Raw genomic sequence first — 22699 nt, forward strand, 5'->3', positions numbered from 1 at the left:
AACGCAAGATATTTGAGGTCACATCTGAGGAAGTTAAAGTGAAATAACACAGACTGTGTTCTTTGTAAATACAGACGTGTTGCCACATTGCAAAGTATGCATTAAAGGCCTGCTGCTTTTAACACTCCTCCTGGCATTTGCTGGGGAAGCAAACATCATATGTGTTATGTTGGGGTGTTATTTATGTGCCACATTCAGCTTTAGACTTAAGGGCTTTGGGTTTCCATAAGTGGCTACCTGCAAGAGGATGAATACGTAAATCACAGCGTAATGACTTTTACAAAATGAAAACCTTCACTAATATCTGCCAAAAACATTAAATACAATAATGATTTGTTACAACAACAGAGTAACGGTAATAACTTATGTGTTTCCCAAGGATTCGAGAGCTAGTACTTCAGAAAGCAAGAGACCGAAATAGCAGACACTGCTTTGTCAAGAATTTCCACATGAATCTGTCTGATACTGAGCTTTAAACAAACAGTCGTGACACAGACCGACCTGGGTTTTCTTAAGAGCGGGAATTTGGATCCCAAACAGTGAGCAGCAAAGTAGATAATGGGGTTGGACTTTATCAAAAAGCTCCGCTCAACAACCAATTACCTTCTTATATTACGCGGTGTAAGCGTGTGCTGCCACATGGATGACAGAAAGGGAACACATCACTGAGCTGCAAGCAAAAACACCCTGAATACGAAGGTTGTCCAAATAAACTATCGGTCAAAATGAAAATCATATCCAGATAAAGGCCCAGATCGGGTGAGATAAGTATTGTATTTGGTTTTACTTTAAGTACTTATTCAGGGTTAAAGCTGCAGAGCTGGAGCCTATCGTAACCGGACGTTTGGCAAAAGATAAGAGTACATCCTGGACAGTTTACACACACGCACACGCACACACACACACACACACACACACACACACACACACACACACACACACACACACACACACACACACACACACAGCCAATCAACATTTAGCATAAGTAACATCAATGGGAGGAATAGATCCATGCAAAGGAAGAACATGCAGACTTTGAAGAGAAAGGTCACGAGTCAGGAACCAAAGTAGATGTTTGTTGCTGTGAGATGAATGTTAACCATGAAATACTTTAATCTGACCTCAAAATGAATCCATCCAACACTGTGTTAGTGTTGGTAGTCAGTGTGTGACTGCATTGTAATCGCTTGTATATGCTTTAAACAACACAATGAAACTCTTTAGTCGATGAAAAAAAAAAACATCTGAATGAATGCTTCTGTGAAAATATAACTTAGATTAGATCAGAGAGCATTTAAACCGAAAAGCTCTGCTGTCAAACAAGAAGTTAAAGCAAACAAACATTCCCACACATCTTAATACAGTTTGATTTGGCCTCAGTCTCATATTCAAAACAAGGTTCTCACACAAACTAAACACCGTCAAAGCAAAGCGCTGTGCCACTGGGGTTTGGCCCGTCCTTCTGTTGCTGGCTGATTAAATATGCAGGAAGGTCTCTGATAAGTTACCTGATCTGCTGGGGTATTGTTACAGCCCCATATTGTACTGATCGGGGCATGAAAGACACACACATATACTGTATGAAAGAGTTAAGTTTCCACAGATGCGGGGCGAGCGCACACTCATTATTTTCCACATTTTCCAGTTATCCGGAGACAGATTCAATCACACCCATTAGGGAGCTGTCCTTCACTCTGACTGACAAATAAATATACTCCCATTCTCTCATGCCCTCGCTGACAGTGCCGGCTCTGTTCAGTCGCCAGCTCCTTGCCGGTCCCATCCTGATGGGAACTGCCTTTAAAGACGAGTGTCTGTGACATGAAGCTGCTCCTGCACTCAGTCTCTGGAGGGGACGGACTACTGTACCAATCAATGCCATTCGCCGTGAGGCTGACTCGTACATGGCGATGGCTGGAATGTGACGCCAGGCCGTGATGAGACAAAAGGCAATATGTTGTCTTTGGAGGATTTTAAAAACAAACTGCAGAAGGGAGATGACAAAACAATATGAGACGATTAAAGAAATGAGGTGAGGAGAGGTTTTCCCGTATGAACGGCTGTCCTCTCTCATTGAATGACTGACAGGCAACGGCGGAATGCAGGACCAGGCTGCGCCAGTGACGTGCACAAAGTATCTCTACTCTTCCCCTGGTGTGCTCACTTAGACCATGAAACTCGAGCCATTCCCAAGTGGGGGAAAATGCCACTTCAATAGTGGGAAAAATTACTGGACACCGGAGATAGGAGTCAAGAAACAGCACTGACAGCATATGTGTGTTTTCTGTGTGTGTGTGTGTGTGTGTGCGTGCATGCGTGTGTGTGTGATCAAGGTCTGATTACAACCCAGCTGCAGCAGCCTATGAGACGTTAGAAGATTGGCAGAGGAACACAGCGATTTGCCCTAACTCATGCACACACACACACACACACACACACACACACATACACACACACAAACACACAGAGAACCGTGCGCAAACACGGATACATATGTGGATACATGGATACAAAAGATTTTGGAATGAATGAAAAATGTGATCAGTTTAGAATAGTCAAGAAAAAAAGTGCTTTTTAAGTTGTTTCTTGCAAAACAGCATCAACAAGAAAAAAAAAATCTAAATGATTGTTATATTTGGTGCGCTTGAATTTTGCCTTCAAAACAACAATTCTGCAGTGAATTATCTTTAATCGCACAAAGAAAAATCCTTGTGCTGTATTGATCATTGGAATAGATTCGAATATAATAGAACACAACGTGATAGAATGGGTTTTATTGCATGTGTACAGTTGGGTACAATAATACTGTGTGAGCTCCTCACCGTAAAATGACTCATGATGTACTCTCCTCATATGTGACGATATTCTCCACCCACCAAAATTACGCAGTGAGTAATATTTTGATCAATGCTGGAAAACCTTAGCATCACCTCTAACAGTTAGCTGGAGTTCAAAATGCATGCTTCTTTACATGCCTATTTTCTCACAAACAAAAACATGGACACATAAAAACCACCCACTGAAAACCAATTCCTTTAAGTATGATGTATTCCGCTCACTGCCTGAGCCAAAATTCCTTGCACATGTATGGACAATTAGGCCTAATTTTGGCTCAAATTGCTTCCTGTAATGATGAGTGGACATAGTTAGCAGGCCGCTCTCAACCGCCGAATACTAAGACATCTAACGTATCAGTTCCAAGTGTAGAGAGTGATGGAGAAAAATGCTAAATGCCCTCCACCACACACACACACACACACACACACACACACACACACACACACACACACACACACACACACACACACACACACACACACACACACACACACACACACACACACACACACACACATATACACACATACACATCTTTGTGTACCTACACACAGCTCACCTCCATCCCCAACAGCAGTGATAAAATCATTACGTCCACAAAGTTTAGAAACTTCAAGGAGGAAGAAGAAAAAAGCTGCCAGATTCCTCCGGCCTCCTGACTGACCCACCCACACAAGCAAGCACACCGGAGGACGAGCCGAGCCACACGCAGAGGCTATTATTCCACCCACCTCGATGAGAAACTAAACAATAAAAGAAAGCACAAAATCCTGCACATTCTGAAACTGTATGTGAGTAACAGACCAGACTGTAATGAGCATTAAAATAAGAAGTAACCACACTGAAATTGTAATCCCTTATGGATCGTGATAATGTTACAGCTGTATTTACTGTGTGCAGCTCCATTAGTCTGAGTCTTCGAAAGTGCTTTCCAGGAAGTTGGAGCGCTTTGGTGCGTCTTGAATGTGGGCGTGTTTGTGCATCAGACTGACCTCGGTCTGCAGTGTGTTGGCGCGCTGCTCCTTGGCACTGAGCGACTCCTTCAACACCTCGATGTGTTGCTTGCAATCAGAGTTTTGATTGGTCAGAGTCTCCAGTTTGGTCTGCAGAGCCTGCATCTCTGACTCCTTCCTGTTCAGCTCCTGCTTCAGCTGCTCGATCTGGTGCACACACACACACACACACACACACACACACACACACACACACACACACACACACACACACACACACACACACACACACACACACACACACACACGAGAAAGAAATTTGTTATGAAAACCTTTTGGTCATCAGTGTGAGAGCTGACACAATTGCAGATAACAAATAAGAGGAAAAATATGCCCTTTCATTAAAATCACACAAACACCCACTGCAGAAAACCTGTTATGTACTGAAAAGGGAATAAAAAAAACAAAGTTATTTTGAATGCAGCATGGGCTTTTATGTAAGACTGTAATAAGCAATATGGATAAAAGTATTGGTGTGACAAATTTAACAAAGTTGTGTTTGGTCTGATCTTGTCTGGTCACTTTGAACAACCTGTTATGTCAATGCAATATTTCGAAAACGAAATCTAGAATGTTGTGTTTGTAGTTGAAAAAATGTCAAAAATAGTCTTAATACTGTGAGTGAATTTGAGAAAACAGTCTGAGTTTTATTTCTTATCCAGTGAAGGCTATTATGAATTACCGGAAATGCAAATACAAAAAAGCACAGAAACGGTTGTTTTCTTTTATAGTTTTTGGTGGTGGAGGGAACAGCTGTATGATGGAAATTCCCCAAAATGATCAAATATTCTAATAAAGGGACAAATCTATGTTCCAGCTTGTTTCACTCAGAAGCCTCTCATCTATTAGTTATGTTACATTGGTAGCTTTATATTTTTGCAAAGAGAAGAATGAAATTAAATCCTCAAACACAAACTGTGGCATTTTATTAATATGCAATGTAACTTACACACCAACACTAGAAAACAATGACTTTAAAGGAATTAGTGGTTGGTTCCAACATTAACAAGTGGTAATACGTTCAGTTTTCTAACAACTTAATCGATTAAAACCACATTGAATTCACTTGGATGGGATTTTAATGTGTTCATTAATTACCAGTAATTGAATAAAAAAATAGCAAGGTAAAATAAGTGAATGCATTGATTAGTGCTTAATGTTTACATTCTTAGTGAATCTGACATTCATTCAGTTCCCAGGATTTGATATCACTATGATGCATTAATACACAAAATTCAATAAACATACATCATATATACAGAACAAAAAAAGGAAAAAATAATTCTACCATAATATCTTCCACTACAATAAACGAATAAAGCCCAATAAAAAGAGAATGAGCCCTCATAATGGTTTAATCTGAAAAGCAGCTGATCTGGGCGGTCTCATTATTTTGACTTGGGGAAAAGGGCGACTTCACTCTTATGGGTACAAAGTCAGTATTTAACTCCTTTGATAGAGCATTTAGTCTCCATTATGAGCTACTTTCATAATTACACAAAGCTGCTCTAATGGGAGATTGTACAAATTGTGTTTACAATAAAAGGATTTCTTACTATCTACTCAACCGCCAATAAAGAAAACCTAAAGAGCCCAAAACGTATGACAAAGGGTCGTAATGTAAGGTGGAGTCACAGATTACAGTGGTGAGAGAAAGGCATGATGGGGAGAAAAACAAAGCTGCAGAAATGAGTAGGCAATGAACTAAAAATAACGGGAAAAAGACGAAGTGTTATGATTAAAATAAAGAGCAGACGTTTCAAGGACAATTAGCCTATGAGAGGCGTAATGAGAGAGGAGAGAGACTAATGAGAGGGGTACTTCTGCTTGTTCTGTTATCCAGGGCTGCTGGGTGGGGAGTGGGAAGGTGGGAGCTGGTCTGATGGAAGACACACATGGTGACAAGGCCTGCCCCTACAAAGACACAGAGACAAGACAGCAAGACTACAGTACTGACTGTGTGTTCAACCACAACCCCTCGCAGCCCTCTGACACAGCTGGAATCTGCAAGGGATTTAATTTCCTAAATAAAAAAGTGTTTCATTGTCCACTTTTTTTTTCTTTTTTTTTTTAAAGTTCTGAGAAGCAATTTTTCTGGTCTTTAAATAGATCAAAGTTTAAAAAGGAAACAAGAGAGCACAGGGATGCTGTCTTCTCTGGTTTCTCTTATCACAGTCGCAGCTCAACACCAGCCACCACCACCGCCGCTGAAAGACCGGGACCCTAAACACTTCAAGGATATAGAATTGATCTGTTCATATCCGAGTGCACGGCGACTATCGGTGCAACTGTACACAGACAGATGAGACCGGAGAGGGCTGAGATGTATATTATACCAGGTCAGTGCGGGTGAGGAGAGAGTGTTTCCCTCTGTCCCCTCTATGTGAGCTCACACTCATCTGCCAGGCGCCTATTCATTAAAAAACATCTCTTTTATGATTGAGTCAGGAACTCCAATGACAAACAGGCTTCACGAAAGGGCACCAAGCATAGACGCTTTACCTGGAAATCGTGTTTTAATGGTTCTGCAGCTACCCAAGTGTGAACATGTCAGCGGTATATATTGTGCATCGTGTGCAGTTATATGAACCAGTCCGAAGGAGTATTTTTCGACTGGCTTATATATCTGCTCGATGGTAAACCGACACAGTCCATCGAAAGCTGATAGTTCCTCTGAACAAAGAACTGTCACAGATAGGCGAGTTGTGTAATGCCCACATGCATCACGTAAGCACGTTTGGTGGAGCGTGCAAGAATTTCATAGGCGAGAAGGAGAATAAGAAAACAAAGATGTAGGCGTTCTGGGCATCCATGCAACATCAGATTCAGAAGCAAAGGTTCCAAAAGACTCAACATACCAAAACATGCACTTTTCTCCTATTTCTGATGGGTTTTGTTAAGTCTGTCGTTTTGGCACACGGCAGGCTCTCAGTGGATGTTCTGAGACTAACATGCGTTAACACACTGTTTTCATGCACGGTGGAGTCATCCCAGGTGGCATGCAGAGGTATTCTACCTTAGACTTCATGAACTTAGAGTGGCTCTTGTAGACCTCCACCTGCTTGAGGTCATCCTGTCTGTCATCAGGGTGCAGCAGGCCGCTCGTCTTTAACATCTGGACCTCATCCTCAAGGTCTCTGATGTTCCTCTCCAAGGAAGAGATCTTGGTGTCCTACACCGGCAACAGTAGGCAGGCAAACAGTCAGCACAAATCGGGCTAAGAATAATAAGCTCTGTGCTAAAACATGAGAGGTTTCCGACCCGGGTGAGAGGGTCAACTGTCAGAAGAGTGTTTCAGCACCTCTGCCCAACTTGTTTTACATAAAAGTCTAAAGGGAATAAAGTGGCTCCATCCTAATGAGAGTAATGCTTCACACTGAAACTTCTCTCTGAGTAAAATATCTTCATAAGACAAGCATCTAAATTATGATTTGAGACAATCAGAGGAATGATAACTTTGTATCTAACTATATATCTCTAATAAGTATTTTGCCAGTCTGAAAAATCGGGGGGAGAAAAAATATATATAATAATGTAGTGTGTGCACAGCTCAGATATATTCCTCTGCAGCGTCTGGGAGAAAGGAATCATCTGTCATGGACAAGTCCTGAGGTTGTTTAGTTGCATCAGCTCAGACATACATTAAATGCTAAACCTTGGAAAAGAAGAGAAAGGTAATGGAATAACTGGAACCAGATTGCATGATGCCATCAGCGAAACCACAGGCAACATGTAAGCATCTGACCTCGATTACATCTCCTGACATCAACGCTGCAGAGCTGCAATCCTGAAGGCGCACACAGCCCAGCCAGGAATGCATATAAAGGTACTTATAACACACACACACACACACACACACACACACACACACACACACACAAAGTGTGTGTGAGAAAGTCATCATATCTTATCTAAGGCTTTCAAAAACACACACACAAGAACGTTGCTCGTTCAGCAAAGTTATTTGATTCAGTATTATACTTTAACTGATTTTCTGACTTTATTAAATGATCTGATTCTGATTCCAAGCAGGAGGAGAGGGAAAAAATACCACCCAGCAGAAACATAACAAGTTAAGCTCAAAGAAAATACACAATGCATAAAAGAAAAGTTGGACCACAAAGCCACAGAAACATAAACGATTGTGTATGACGGGGCTGCACTGTAACTTAAAGGGGAATTAACAATGGGAAAAGTAAGGGAAACACAAATATTATGCATCTGATGAAGAGGTGAGCATTCAGTACAGTACCTGCCAGATAACATCAGGATCAAAACAGAAAGGGGGGTTGGTGGTCTGCAATTACAAAAATACACGCCACTTAGAAGAAGCAAAATCACAAAAGACTTAAAACAAAGTCATTCACACTCGACTCACACAAGAAGGAGACATGATGGAAGGTCCACAGTTACATCTTCTGTTAAAGCAACAATCGATCAAAATACTTTCATCAATTCGGCGAGAATAAACTACTGCTTTCATTTCTGTCAAATCATCTTGGCAGCTCTATTCGTTTTCACGTTTCCAATTAATTCAGTCAGATTTAATTTGGCTTCGTTCATACATTTACAACCCTGGAGGCATCCTGGACTGGCACATGTGCAGTTTGTTAATAGGCAGACAAATCACAAAGTATGTGTGAAAAATAACTGTGGTTTACTTGTAAAGGAGCCACTTTTGGAAAAGAGCATTTGCTGAATGAACGCTGAATGTGTGTGTGTGTAGTCGCGAGTGTGTGGTAGGGTTGGGTGTACACACACGGACACATGTGGAGTCAACTGCATTTTTCACAGCACTAACGACTTCAAAGAGCTGAGATGAGAGTGAAAGCTTCCATATGTGACATTTGAAACAAATTGAATAAGTGCTCACACTGCATGGGCCAATAATGGACTTTACTTGGGCATGGCCACAATACAGATGCTAGTTAACGAGAAGACAATGTTCTTTAGATTGTTTGTGCATGTGTGTTTGTGTGTCTGCTTTTTACGGCCGAGCCAGAGCCTCTGCTACCGCTCACATTACAGCAGGGCTTATCAATAATTCCTGTATGTTCTGAATCTGATATGAAACTGCAGCTGAGAGGGAGAGAACTGCGCGTTTTGAAAGAAGATCGCGAGATCAGGTCGAGCTTTTCACAACACATCGCAGTTTAACTTATTGACCTCAAATTTGTTTGGAGATCAAGTCACAAACACATTCTTCAAAAGTGTTGCTGGGAATGAGCAAAAAAAAAAACGACTGACCCTTAAAAGTGTGCCGATCTGTTAAAGCCGCGCAACTCAACCTGTAGCACATTAAAACGTGAGAACGGCCCCCTGCTCCTCAGTCCTACCTTCATATCAATGACAGTCTGCAGAGCTCTGGTCTTGGCCGGATCGGTCTGAAGCTGATTCCGACGGTGAAGCTCTTGTGGAGGCACCCGATAAAAATAAGCCTGACGGCTCATCATCTTTAGCGCCTACTAACACCCACAGCTTCACAGGCACTTTAGAACAGGCACTGATCAGTCTCAACCGTCCGAATTTCTCCACTACATTGTTCTCTATTCGTCTTTTGTTCAAGAAATTCTACAACTGCAAAAATCTTGTTTTGCTGAGTAAAAACAAAAACAAAAAAAAACAACTTTTCTCTGATGTTTAAGCTGGTCTGATGCTCTCTCGGGGACTTTTTCCATCTCTAATAGCGGATTCTGGTGTCCATTTCCTCTGCCCTATCTCTTTCTCTCTGTCCCTCTCTGTTAGCAGGTCGCAGTCACACTCAGCTTAAGGTCATGTGAATCTGCTCCGACCACTCTTTCAGTCTGAATCGCTCCGTTTCTTATCTCTCACTTGTTTTCTCTGTCTTTCTCGCAGATGTCTCTGGCATGCTGGAGCACTCGCTTAGCAACACTTTGTGCCAGCACATGCGCTAAGCCCTTTTCGATCAATAATTAATGGTGGCTCTGACCTACAGCTATGCCTACTCACAGGCACACATATCGAAGCTGAGAGACACAAACAAATTCAGACATGTGTAAAGTCGTCCTCCACTCCCTCTTTGATCTAACAAGACATGACAGCAGCTCCTTCAGTTTATTGTACCACCACACCATCACAGCATTCCGGGCAAAGATATGTCATTGTTCCAACTATATCTGTGTGAAGTTGGAGCGAAAACACCAAACAATCGGTCTAAAGCTGGGCTTTATTCACATGTTCTAAACTTAAACATTTATTTACCTAGTTAAGTTTCACTGAGAGTAATGTTCCCCATTTACAAATGCAGCATTTACACCCACTCAGTCCAACGTATTCTCACCCAGACGTCGCCCGGCACGACCGCAGTCTGATCTGCTGACCACCGAGCGGCTCTGCTGGAGTGTGGCGAGGGGCTCCTCGGCTGTGGTCGTGAGGGAGTGGCCATTGCTCAAGGGGTATTTCAGCGGTGCCAAGCGATGCTGTTTCAACTCCCACCCAGATTTGTCTTTACTGAACCGCAGGGGCTCGTCAAAGTTTTAAGACACCACTTCCGCCCTCAGAGAGGTTATATTGCAGGGCTGTTTTGAGCATTATATACTGCCTTCATATGCTGTGCTACTCTCAAACTGAAAAAGCAGCAGCTCACTTCACATATGCTACACCAACCAATTCAAATCTACACATTTAGGTTTGGAAATATGCTAAAAAGTTTCAAGACTCACTCCAGAAACTGCAAGCATAGTTCACACAGACAAAATGTCCAGTGGAGAATATGGATTTGGATATTATGGCTGAATCAGACTGCACACTGAACAATGAGCATTCAGTAATCTGTTATGTTTCTTAACACCAGGGCAACACTTTTATCTTCTAGAGCCGCTTTAACCCGACTAAAAACACAATCACACCCAATCACATCTATGGCCAGTTTAAAACCACTAACCTACCAACCTAACCTTAACCAGACCATGCAAACTCAAACTCAGAAAAGCCTGATTCATAAAATGTTCACTTTAGCCTAAATCTGTCTGAATATATTGACACACTGAATTACACAACACAAATTAAACATTTATCAAGATTAATTCTTCAGGAGGCAGAGAGGAGCCAACTGGTGCAGGAATCTGATAGGGAAGCCACCTGGTTGCCTCCTTCTGTAGGTGTACCAGCCACAGCCAACTGTGCCGAGGACTCCAGGTCAGCCGAGGGCTCGTTGGCGGAATCATTTCTCTTCTTATTACCATAGGATGGATGGATGGATGGATGGATGGATGGATGGATGGATGGATGGATGGATGGATGGATGGATGGATGGATGGATATGACCATATTTGTAATGAGACATACAGTATGTCACTCTTCCGTGCTACCAGGGACAAAGTAGCCAGACTCTATTTAGCAGACATGCATAATAGACCTTTCTTCATTACTACAGAAATTTCAGAAAAATAAAGTATGAGCAGACTTCCTGTATCAAGTATGTATGTGCAAGACCGTTTCAGGGGGATAACATTCATTTTTGAGAAGTAATCCAAAATAGATATAAAGGCTATAAACAATTAATTATGATAAGGACAACTCCACTTAGGACAGACAGATGTGTGCTTTTTATTCTCTGTGGATCTGTGGACTTTTGATGTGTGAGCATCAGGGAGTGTGAAATTCAACCAGAAACCACTTCTTGGTATGAAACAAAGCACAAACAGAGGGAGAGCTGGAGAGGCACAGTGTAGTTTTGGGAACCTTCTCACACTTCTTACACCAACTGCAGTTAAAAAAATAAAAACCAAAGCCGTGTAGATGAAATATTCCTATTTATGAAGCGGATTAGCTGGCCGAGGCATGTGAGAATCATGATGCAGAGAGCGAAGCAACAGGTTGAAAGAGTCTTCGCATTTTTGCCAATTCTGCCAGTGAGTTGAAACGAGAATAGACAAGGACCTTATCCTCTTGTCCAAGTCAGTTGTGGATAAGAAGGGATTACTGCTGTCAGAAAATGCCTCCCACAGACTGCCATTCACACACTGCCGGGGAAATCCTAAGCTTCCACAGACCATATGTGTAGTAATGTGTCGCTCTGAGCATTTGTATGTCACCACGTGCTTTTCTTGCCTGTTGCCCGTTTGTCTGTCCCTGGGAGAAGCAGAGTCCATTATGTCCTTATCAGCGACAGCTCCACAAAAGTTCTCACAACTGTTGTCACCCTCAGCGGGGGGAAATTAAGTCATGCATAGGAGCATGCCATCAAAGAACATCTTCTCTTCTCCACATGTGTGAAGAGGACTGAGCATATGGAATGAATAGGATCAAACGGAACAACACAGAAATGAGTGCCGCCATCCTAAATGATGGATATGGTCAAAAAGTTCAATTGTAGCCCCAAGGCGATGGCGTCATGTGTGTCATACATACACATGTACAGCTGTATGGACACACACAAATGCTCGCACATACATGTAGGAGGAAAAAGGAAACACAATAGCTTGAATCAAAAAGAGAAAATGAGTCTGTTTCTTAGCTTAGAGACTATCAAAGCTTTGATAAGAGATTTAAGAGGTGGTGGGGCAGGGAGGTGGTTTGATGAGTGGAATCGTGTCCCGGTGAACTTTTCCGCTCAAACAATCTGGTCGATCGGCAGAGTGAGGCCAGCATGTGGTGCTCTGGTTCTGTTAGGCTGAAGTGAGCATTGTTGTGTGTTCTTGTAATGCTGGTTGAAGTGATGGCACATTGGTCGGCAGGGAAGGAAATATAGGGGGAAATGGTACAGGGGGAGAAGCAGATGAAAGAAGACATCAACAGTTTGCAACTGAGCCTTGTAGCAGGAGTAAGAAAACAAAGAGGAAAAGACGTGACACAGTGCCACATCCATCTCCAAACATACTGACAAATTGAATGCAGGGGGCAGATACAGTACTGCCATCAAAAAATAACAATAGCAGGAGTTGAGAGGCCACTCATGTGGCTGAAAAAACAAAGAGGCCATAACTGCTTGCTCTTAGATTCTCAGCACAAGTCAAAATCTACGATATGTAGCCTCACTGATCCCCCAGTGAGTGAATCATCTTCACGAAGGAGCTAAAATCCTGTCAGGAGAGCCTGCAAACTGTATGAGATCTGCAGTGTGATCCGTATGAAAGCAGATATGCCATCTCCGAGCAGAAATCTCACAGTGGGAGTGTGCACGTGAGTGCGTGCACGCCTTTGGCGGCAGGTCAGGGCTGGGCAGGAACAGACCAGTGGTGCAGCTGTTATTATTGGGTCTACAGAGACCTGGCGGCTGGGGAGAGTCAATTAGGCCCAGATTTATGCCTCTCAGCATGTGTGCGTGTGTGTGTGTGTGTGTGTGTGTGTGTGTGTGTGTGTGTGTGTGTGTGTGTGTGTGTGTGTGTGTGTCATCACACCAAATTTCTCTCCACAGTTCATGCACGAGTGCCACAATGGTTAATCTATAATAGAACACTGCCCCTTTGTGGCTCATACTAGTACTGCAGGAAGATACATTTACCTTTAAACATAATTGAGATAAACACAAGAAACAGTAGTGAGGCTTCCGCATCCTTCTTACATACATGATTCCAGTCAGCCAAGCGTAGCTGTTCTCGTAACTGAAATGACACTGACACAGGTCGTGCCATTGTTTCAACGTCAGGTCTGTACATCTGGGACCGGCTGACAGCTGACAAAGTTGAACAGGAAACACAAGTGAGAAGGCACCTCTACATACACTCCACACACACACCATACCCTGACAACACACATCTGCAGGTGTAGGAGTGATGAAGTGGGCTCCACACCTACACACACTGAACATCTATAGACCGTACACGCATAAGCACGGACAGCTGGTTTCAAGTGATTTCACATCTGGCGGTGGTCTGTTAGCCCTGAACGCTCAGACGGCCAGACAGCTGGGAAAGGTGGAAAAGAGAGACTTCAAATCTCAACGGACCCTCAGTCAGTTCTCTTATTTGCATCGTATGAATATACACACGTTCAGACATTTTTCACTAATCATGTGTCCCAACCCTTTCCCTACATGGAAAACCATATAAACACAAATTTAATATGACAGTTTCATCTCAAAGCAGCAAAATGTATCAGGAAATCACCTCCTCCAAGCGTTCAAACGTGTTTGTAGGGCAGGAAAAACAAAAAAGGCTGAAAGTGGAAATAGAAGTATTTATTATCTCGACTCAAAGTAAACAAGCTGGGTCATTTAGAAGAAAGTAATGGGTGCTGTAATGAAAGGCAGTTGGGCTGGTTTCCTTTAGAGTTAATCAGTAAAAACTAAGAGCAGTTCCCCCTAATAGAGGCAATAGCTGCACAAACAGCCCCATGACAAGTGGAAGTAAAAGGCCAAATTACCTCGAAGCATTTCTATATTTCACATTTTGATGACTACCACCTACAGCTAAATTACAATATGTCTCACAAAGTCTAAAACAAAATCTCTAGTGTTGCAGTGTAATTACTAGGAAGGTCTTGGTTGGCTTAAGCACACTCTACAGAAGACACTCGTTGAACCTCTGCACAGGAACAGAAGATGGCTGCATTAAGGGCTCACCTCTCCCACAGTGCCGTATTAAAGCAGAGTGAAAGTCGACTGCTATCTAACTGTGGCAGGGTGAGGCGCACAAGCAACAGGGATCACCACGGATTTGAAAAGATTGTCATAAAAAAGCCCATTTAAGGACTCGGGGAGCTTCATAATTACGGAGTTAGTGTGTCAAGAGCCACCGAACACATAACGAAAAAAGCCTGCAAACCTCATATTCACAGTGTCAAAATCCTCCTGATCTTGAGGTAAGAGTCCTATCAGGGCTCCACAGAAGAACAACTGGACCATTTGTCCAAAGTCCTCTTTCAAATTAACGTCAGTGTGGCAATCTATTTGGACATTGAGGAAGAGAGAAAAGCACCAAAATCGTAAAGTCTTTCATGAAGTGTCCAGTGATGAATTAAGGTCCGACTGCATAAAATACCGCAAATCTATAGTTATCACAATATCAACATGCAGACTATACATAGCTATACATGAAACTGTCTGAACAGAAAGAAAATGCACCAAAATAGTGCAATAACATCTTTATTTTTTTTTTTAAATCTTCAATTGACCGCCATAATAATGTCATTCGTGTGCAGGAAACTGAAGCGCCAAACTGTAAAAAATCAAATTGACTAAAAAAAAAAAACTGTAGAAGCACATGAAAGACATTATCATCATATTAGCTTCATATTTATAGCAAATTATGATGCTAAAGCAATACTTCAGAATGTTACATGTTTACTTGATATTATGCAACCTGATACGTCTGCTGCCGTTGATCCTTTTGGTTTTACGAAGGCCAAAGCTCATGCAACCATCCACCATCAGCTTGCAAGCTTCATGTAGATGCTGATTTCTTTTTGCAGAACTTTACCAGCATCAAACGGCACCACAACTACTAAGAGCCGGTTTGCTGACAGAGGTATTACTGTCCTCAGTTGACTGATGAACTCAAATGACCTGAACCTTGTGAGACCTCTCACAGCGGGTGAAGCCATGATGGGGATGAACTGAAGGCGCCAGTCGAAGCAGCCACATGAGTGCCACACCCCTCTGGTGCTATTATCTGTGCAAACATTTTGGCTCACACGGGTAGGGAATGCTTCAATGAACAGGTTTTTTTTTTTTTTAAAGATGACACTCTAACCCCTTTTCTGACAAATTACAATCCATAATTTGATTTATTGAGAATAATGTTTAATTGAATTGACTGTATATCAACAGTTAGAATCGTTGAAACAATAGAACTCCTTTCTAATTTCAGGAGTCATAAATAAAAAGACACTGTGGCGGGCGGGGGGGGGGGGGGGGGGGGGGGGCGGTATATATTGTAATGTAATGAGTGAAACAAGTGAAGGAAACCGGGGGGAACCGGGTGGAAACCAGTAAGAATCCAGGAGGGATACCAAGAACGAAACCAGTAGGAAACCAGTAGGAAACCAGTAGGAAACCCTGGGAAACCCAGAAGGGAAGCTAAGAAATAAAACCAATAAGAAACCAGGGGGGGAAACAGGGGGAAAGTGGGGATGAGGTGTCGGGCAAATAAAGAACGATAATCAGCCGTTTTTTCTTTTTTTTTTTTTTTTTCAATCAGGTAATGAGATCATTTTTATGTCATTAATCACACATTAATATTCAAACAAAGTCATCCTGTCAGCTTAAGAAAAACTGCCCTTTTCTCCCATCTGCCTCTCTCTCCCTCTCTCTCTCTCTCCCTGACCCTGTCACCCTGTTCTCCCCTACAGCATTAACTGCAGGTGTGAAGATGTTAAATATAGTATATGAGCGTGTGAACAGGCACTCACCTCTCAACACAGCACATGGTTAGGTCCCATCCAGTACACACACACACACGCACAGCAGTGTTTGCAGCAACAGCATGACCCGAATCACCCACGCTGCCCTCCGACTAAATCACTACGGTGACAAAACACCCGGCACGGGTGCATATCCCATCAGCCACCGGCAGCCTCGCGAGGGAGTGTTCTCACTTGAAACACTAAGCCGATAGGCTCCAGATGTGTACGCATGCTCACACACACGCACCCATGCACGCACGCACGCGCACGCACACGCACCCACACACAAACACACGTATACTGACCAGAGACACAGGGGCAGACAAATAACGCAAAGGCAGAAAAACAAGAACATTATGAGACTAACAATATCAGAAGCATGCACGACACAGGCACAGGCACAGGCACAGGCACAGGCACAGGCACAGGCACAGACACACACACTCACACACACACACACACACACACACACACACACACACACACACACACACACACACACACACACACACACACACACACTCAGTCGGAGAGGTAGAGAAATTAAAGGCTAAGAAGATTTAGGAGTTAAAAATAGACAAAGCAGGAGTGAGGAGCACAGAGCAACCAACTGTTTGCCCTCTTGGCAGAGGATTGAGATACACCTGAGTTACAACACCACCCGCTGGTGTTCTCTGTCAATACACCGTTGGCCCATGTGAAGGACAGGAAGGAAGGAAGGAGCACACCAAATATGTTTATCAGCTGCTGTAAATGTCCACACGCCCTATAACAATTTAAACATCACCGTTACATGTAGCATGCAGTGCAATAGTATTATTTGGAAGATTCAAAGATAAAAAGGAGGATGATATTATACTGTGAAAACTGAATCACATGAGCAAAAACAAGGGTTAAAGCCTGTTGGGCAAATTGCATTGACTTACATATGAGTATAACAGACTTACTCTAAACTCAGCTGTAAATAATATTTGCCTATAAATACACACGCACGCACGCACGCACGCGCACACAGCCAGTCAGACTGTGAAACTGCATGGCTGAACTCAGGCTTAGAGCTGTCCGTATGTTAATCTGGCCCATTGATAAGACCCGCTGAGCTGCTTTCTGTTCACACATTCTACATAATACTAAGACACACGGGTACACGCCCCTCACATGACCCTCCCCCTGCCAACAACACACATGCATGCACGCACGCTCACGCACGCGGGCGCACACACACAGAGCAATCACGTTCTCAGTAATAATACTGTAAAGATGAACAATGAGAAGCAGTTAATATATATATATCATGCAAATACTGCCGTGGTATTATAAAGCACATTAAACCTTTTCAAATAAGAATATGTTGAGTCGTTGAAGCTATCGAATCATTTTCATAAGAATAAAAAAGACAATTTAGTTAATTTGAGCCTTATTGGTTAATTCATTTTCAAGCTAAAGTTACTAAATAAACCACAAAAGAACTGTGGTTTGTGATTCATATCATAAACGATTGATTAAATAATTGAATTATGAGTTCACGCATAACCTTCAGGCGTTTTATCAGCATTGCACTGACAGTCAGTTAAATGGTTCAGAAACACGATAACTCACCTCTCTGACATCTCAGAAAGGAAAATTAAACTCACCTCTCTCACATGCATGTTCTCCAGCTGAGCTTCAGCTTCCTGGGCCGCCATGGTTATTATGCCTGCTCGCTGTCCCCGTCCCCACGGTCCCTGAGCTTGTCCTTGGCCCTGAAGCATCTCCAGCAGCCTTTGGATGCTCTCATCCCGGGCCCCCAGGGTCTGCTTCTGAGAGTCGATTCTCATCTCCATCTCTTCCATGGTCTTCCTAAGCAGGAACAACTCCTTGGCCTGACGCTCGTGCTCCGACTGCAGCTGAGAAAAGTTCTCCTCCGATTGATCCAGCGGAGGAGAGGAGGAGAAGCCGTCGCACCCGGGGACTTGACAGGGGCTACAGGGTTGGAGTGAACTGGAGCTGGGTGCTAGAACCGGACTGTGGCTGGAGCCATAGAGGGTCTGGTTGGAGCTGTTCCTTGGCCCCGGCTGTAAGGTGTTGGCTGGGCTAGTTCGTTGTGCAGATACTGCAGTGTTGCATCCATACCCGGGGCTGTGAATGATAATGTCAGCTTCCTGTTGCCTAGGATTGTACGTGTTGGAGGGGCTGGCTCTGGGGCTGTTTTTTGGTACAGGACTGTGCAGGTTGCTGGGGCTTTGTCTGGGACTGTGTCCAGGGCTGAGGCCCCCTCTGGTGTCCTGGTCCATATGGAGTTCTCGGTAGGACCCAGAGTTTCCCTGCTGCCGCTGCTGCTGCGACCGGCTGTTCATCTCCCTGTGAGCCCTCAGCTCCTCCTGCAGCTCCTGAACCGTGAGCGGAAGTTGCTGCAAACACAAAGATTCCATCAGTTGATGAATCAAGAAACTAATTCAAAATTCCTACAACACATATAAACACAAATATAAAAGAAAAAAGACATGTGGAGCAAATAAAAAAGCAGACCTTGTTTCTCCTGATGTCCCCAGGCTGCAGCAGAGGGTTAGCACCCGGTGCAATGTAAAAAACAAAATAAAAAAAAACAAATACAGACACACATAAGACACAAAAATATAGAAAGGGATGAAAGCAACCAAATGAGGTTAGTGGGTGAGAAGTTCCACACTTTGGCCACAAGGGGTAGGGCTTTCTCTTCAAAACAAAAAGAGGAAAAGAGTAGTCTGCTGTCACTTCATGAATACTTTTGATTTCTTTCTGTGCTCTTCTTTTCTTTTTTTGCCTGTGTGTTTTAATTTTGCAAATAAATGAATAGACTAAGTTCATATGAATGGCTCTAATTTGTTGTGAGATGGAGGAGAAGTGGGCGAAGGATGGTGGTTTTCCACAGAAAAAAACAAATTTAGGAACATTATTTTTGGATGATTGTGTTTATTTGTCAAACGGATGCCTCGTTCTAACTCTTCTCAGTTGTGTGATGAGACACAATTGTAGTAATCACAATAAAATGAATGCACTGTCATGAAACTTTTTGGGACGTTTTCATCATGACTGTTCTTTTTCTTTTTGGGTGGAAGCATGTCAGTGAATAACTTATTTAATCTTTTTTTAACTGGATGTATATGTCATCATTTTTGGCACAACACAGCTCCTTAAGAAGAGCTGCTTCTTCAGTAAAAAAAGGTATTGGAGGAGGAAGGTGGAGGTTAACTCTGACAAATTATTGTTCAAAGACCCATGACTAAAAATGGAACCCACATCAGCTTGAAAGCAATCTTAAAATCTTTTGCGAGACATTTAAAATTCTTTGTGATATCTTGACATCGGGGGTGGCACGTTGATGTCGTGCTCTCAAATCATGATCACGTTCAAGTCTCCCTGTGTGTGTGGAGGGTTTTTTGGATATTACGTTTCTGTCCACAGTTAAATGTGTGTGTGAGATTGTTTGTATTGAATTCTTATAGATTGATCCATGCAAAGGCAAAGGATTATCATGAAAATTATTTTCATCAATCAAAGGAACTTTGTTTGGATTGTTTTCCTAAATTAAAGGTGTTTTTTTTTGTTTGTTTGTTTGTTTTCATGACACCCTTTCTCAGATAGCTTAACTCATGACAAAATTAGAAATAATTTGTGAACTTATCAATTAAAACCTGAACGCTAAATGTTACAAATGACCAAACCCATCTCAAGCCGCAGAGGAAAGTCATGTAGAATATGACACATTAATTTTCACACTCATTTCCATGAATGTTGATTGTAATTTCATTCCCTACTAAACAAGCATGGATATACAGAGGGGAGGGAGACAAATGAAACAAAAGGAGAGAATTCTGCCACAAATTATCAGCTTAAAAAATAAAGAGAGAATGAAACATTCATTGACACAAACAAGAGAGTAATGACTGTGTTTTTTTTTTGTTGTTGTCGTTGTTGTTGTTGTTGTGTGAAGCGATTACTAATCTTTCCTCAAATATTCTGACTCCTCTTCACGAGTCCAGAAGGTGGAGAGCGCCAAGGACACGGAGCCGAGATGTAGGAGGCAGGCGAGGGTGAACACACATAATCAATGCAACAAACAGCTCTGAATATCAAGTCCGAGTGGGAGGACAGTCCCACACACACACACACACACACACACACACACACACACACACACACACACACACACACACACACACACACACACACACACACACACACACACACACACACACACACACACACACACACACACCAAACAAGCAGATGGTTCAGGGCGAGACTGCGGTCACCGCAGGCAGGAGAAAAGGTGACATCTCCTATGCTAATTACAAAGTTCCCCTGTCAGACTGAACTCTTTTTAAAATGTCTCAAAGCGCAGAAAACTGGGTAAAGGAGGAGGAGACGCCAAAAAAGGAGTAAAAATGACTGAAAGAAAGGATGGATGGTAAACATTACAACCTCCTCTGATGATGTCTGATTCTGTATGTTTTAAAGACATCTTTTGCTGATCTCTCTGCGTACGACAGGGCTGGAGGAGAAACACTGACGTGTCAGAGTGAGAGAAAGAGAAGTTTGTCACGACTGCCCAAGTATTTATATTGTCAATGAAGTTGAAGTCCTCTGGGGCTAAATTGTAAATGTAGATACGAAGGCCGACTGATAAAGGACAAATAAGATCAGGCTCCACATGTGAGCTGGAGGACGGAGAGAAGCTTTGACCTTTGATGGACTACATTTCTTTATTTGCTAACTAGTTTAATGTTTTTTGTTTTTTTTAATGAGAAGAATGTGTGTTTGCACGTAGGTGTGTGTCACCCTGTCCTCACACTCTGTGACAATGTGAGATGAAAAGCTATAAATATGAAAGCAGAGGTGGCTCCTTGGTTACCAAGGGAGAGCGCAAAGATGACTAAAGTTTGTATATGTCTGTTTAAGAGAGGGCTGAGTGCTTATAAGTTTAAATCCTAGTGAAGATATGATCAAAATTATTAGCAGATGCATCGGGCTTCTCGCAATATTTCTTTCCACCAGATAAGCACAAAGACAGAAGGATGCAAAACACTTGCTAAAGTGAGAAACAGAAGGTCGACAAGATGAACATCTGAAGGAGGAGAGAAAGAAAGAACTGACAGGGTTCCTTAACTATGAGTGAGTCAAACAGATGAATGATTCTGGGGACGGAGTGGGTCAGACCAAAGGGAGAAGTGGCACAGGACAGCCTGGTCGCCATCGCTCCAGAACGAGCTGTGAGTTGTTGTGGGTTTTTTTTTTTCGTGAGCTGGCGAACCACTTTGAGTGGACGCCGCCAGTGCACGTTCCCATGGAAACCTGTGCAGCCTTGCAAATATCTTCACAAACGAAGTGCACAGAAAGCTCTCAATGCAACCTTGAAGAAAGGAACGGGGAGGTATGGCGTGAGAGGGCTTATGCGCAGAGGAGGGGAGAGGATGAACATAAAAAGCCTGATGACGATGATGATCGGCATCTTCAACAAATAGCAGAAGGCGCTGAAGTGACTCACCGTGCACGCTCACGGTGCTTGTGTTCAATGGACGTCACAAACACTTGCAACTGTTCAGTTTGTTTCCTCACCTGCAAATCCTCCTGGTTCATCCTGTACTGGTCCTTCACTACTGAGCTGCGCGGTCCCTCCTCCCGCCGGCCCCCCTTGTCTCTCTTTGCATCGGGGCTCCAGAAGTTGACGCTGTTCACGCAGGGCCCCGTCCTCCCATCCCGGCCTCCGTCCAGCTCTCTCCTCAGGGTGTCGTTCTCTCGCTGGAGGTCCCTGAGCTGGGTGTGGAGATCAAACGTGGACGCCTCCCCCCGTCCGCTTGAATTCAGCGCCGGTCTTCCAGACAGGCGGCGCAAGCTTGAGGTCCCCGCTGAAAGCAAGGCCTGGTCGCCGCAGGCTTCCGACGAGTGGTGCATCCCAGAAGAGGCGATGTTGGGGCTGCTTCCCATGGCTGTCGTCCTGCCGGTGTAGGAAGAGCGACTGGTGCTCCTGCCCAGCGTCATGGTGCCTTTGGGGTAGCCGCCAGAGGGCTCTAAGGCCTCCCGCTCATTGGGATACATGGTGCCAGAGGTAGCATAGGCAGCACTCAAAGATTGGATGTTCTCCATAGACAGGGTTTTACCACCTGGAGCTGTGGCTGACCCATGAGTTGAGTTTCTGTTTGCTGCTGTGCCAGCTTTGGTTTTTGTTCCTGGCCTTGACACCGACCCTTGACTTCCAGCCAGTTTGGGTCCCGTTGCAGGAATCCCCCCTGACACAGAACCTGGTTCTAGTCCGGAGCGGCACCCAGGTACAGAGCTTGTGGCGTGTTTGCCCCTTCCCTGCTTGGGGGACCTTGAGAAGCGTGAGTGAGATGCGCCGCCATCAGTTTGCCCGCTGCTCTTGGTGGCAGCAGTAAGCTTGCTCTGTGTCGGCTTGGCTCGAATGTTTAAAGGCATTTTTAGCCTAATTGGCAAAATATGACATCTAAAAAAAAAAAAAAGCTAGATTTCTTTTTTTTTTGCTAGAAATGTTCTTGTCCCTTTAAGGATCCATAAATTAA

The 22699-nt window shown here is 43.4% G+C and overlaps 1 protein-coding gene across 1 annotated transcript in view; it reads right to left on the reverse strand.

Annotated features, from left to right (window-relative positions):
* Nucleotides 1-22595, reverse strand: part of LOC308112978 (ERC protein 2-like) — a gene marked incomplete at its 5' end in the record, with an annotated part of 146593 nt that extends 123998 nt beyond the window's left edge. The window contains 6 exons of the mRNA XM_080468834.1: nucleotides 3834-4001; nucleotides 5676-5768; nucleotides 6871-7026; nucleotides 17795-18550; nucleotides 18669-18692; nucleotides 21738-22595. Coding sequence (XP_080324960.1) covers nucleotides 3834-4001; nucleotides 5676-5768; nucleotides 6871-7026; nucleotides 17795-18550; nucleotides 18669-18692; nucleotides 21738-22595 — 2055 coding nt within the window. The remainder of the gene's footprint in view (nucleotides 1-3833; nucleotides 4002-5675; nucleotides 5769-6870; nucleotides 7027-17794; nucleotides 18551-18668; nucleotides 18693-21737) is intronic.
* Nucleotides 22596-22699: the final 104 nt, after the last annotated feature.

Source organism: Lipophrys pholis (assembly GCF_963383615.2).
Source record: "Lipophrys pholis genome assembly, chromosome: 8".
Taxonomy (NCBI): Eukaryota; Metazoa; Chordata; class Actinopteri; order Blenniiformes; family Blenniidae; genus Lipophrys; species Lipophrys pholis.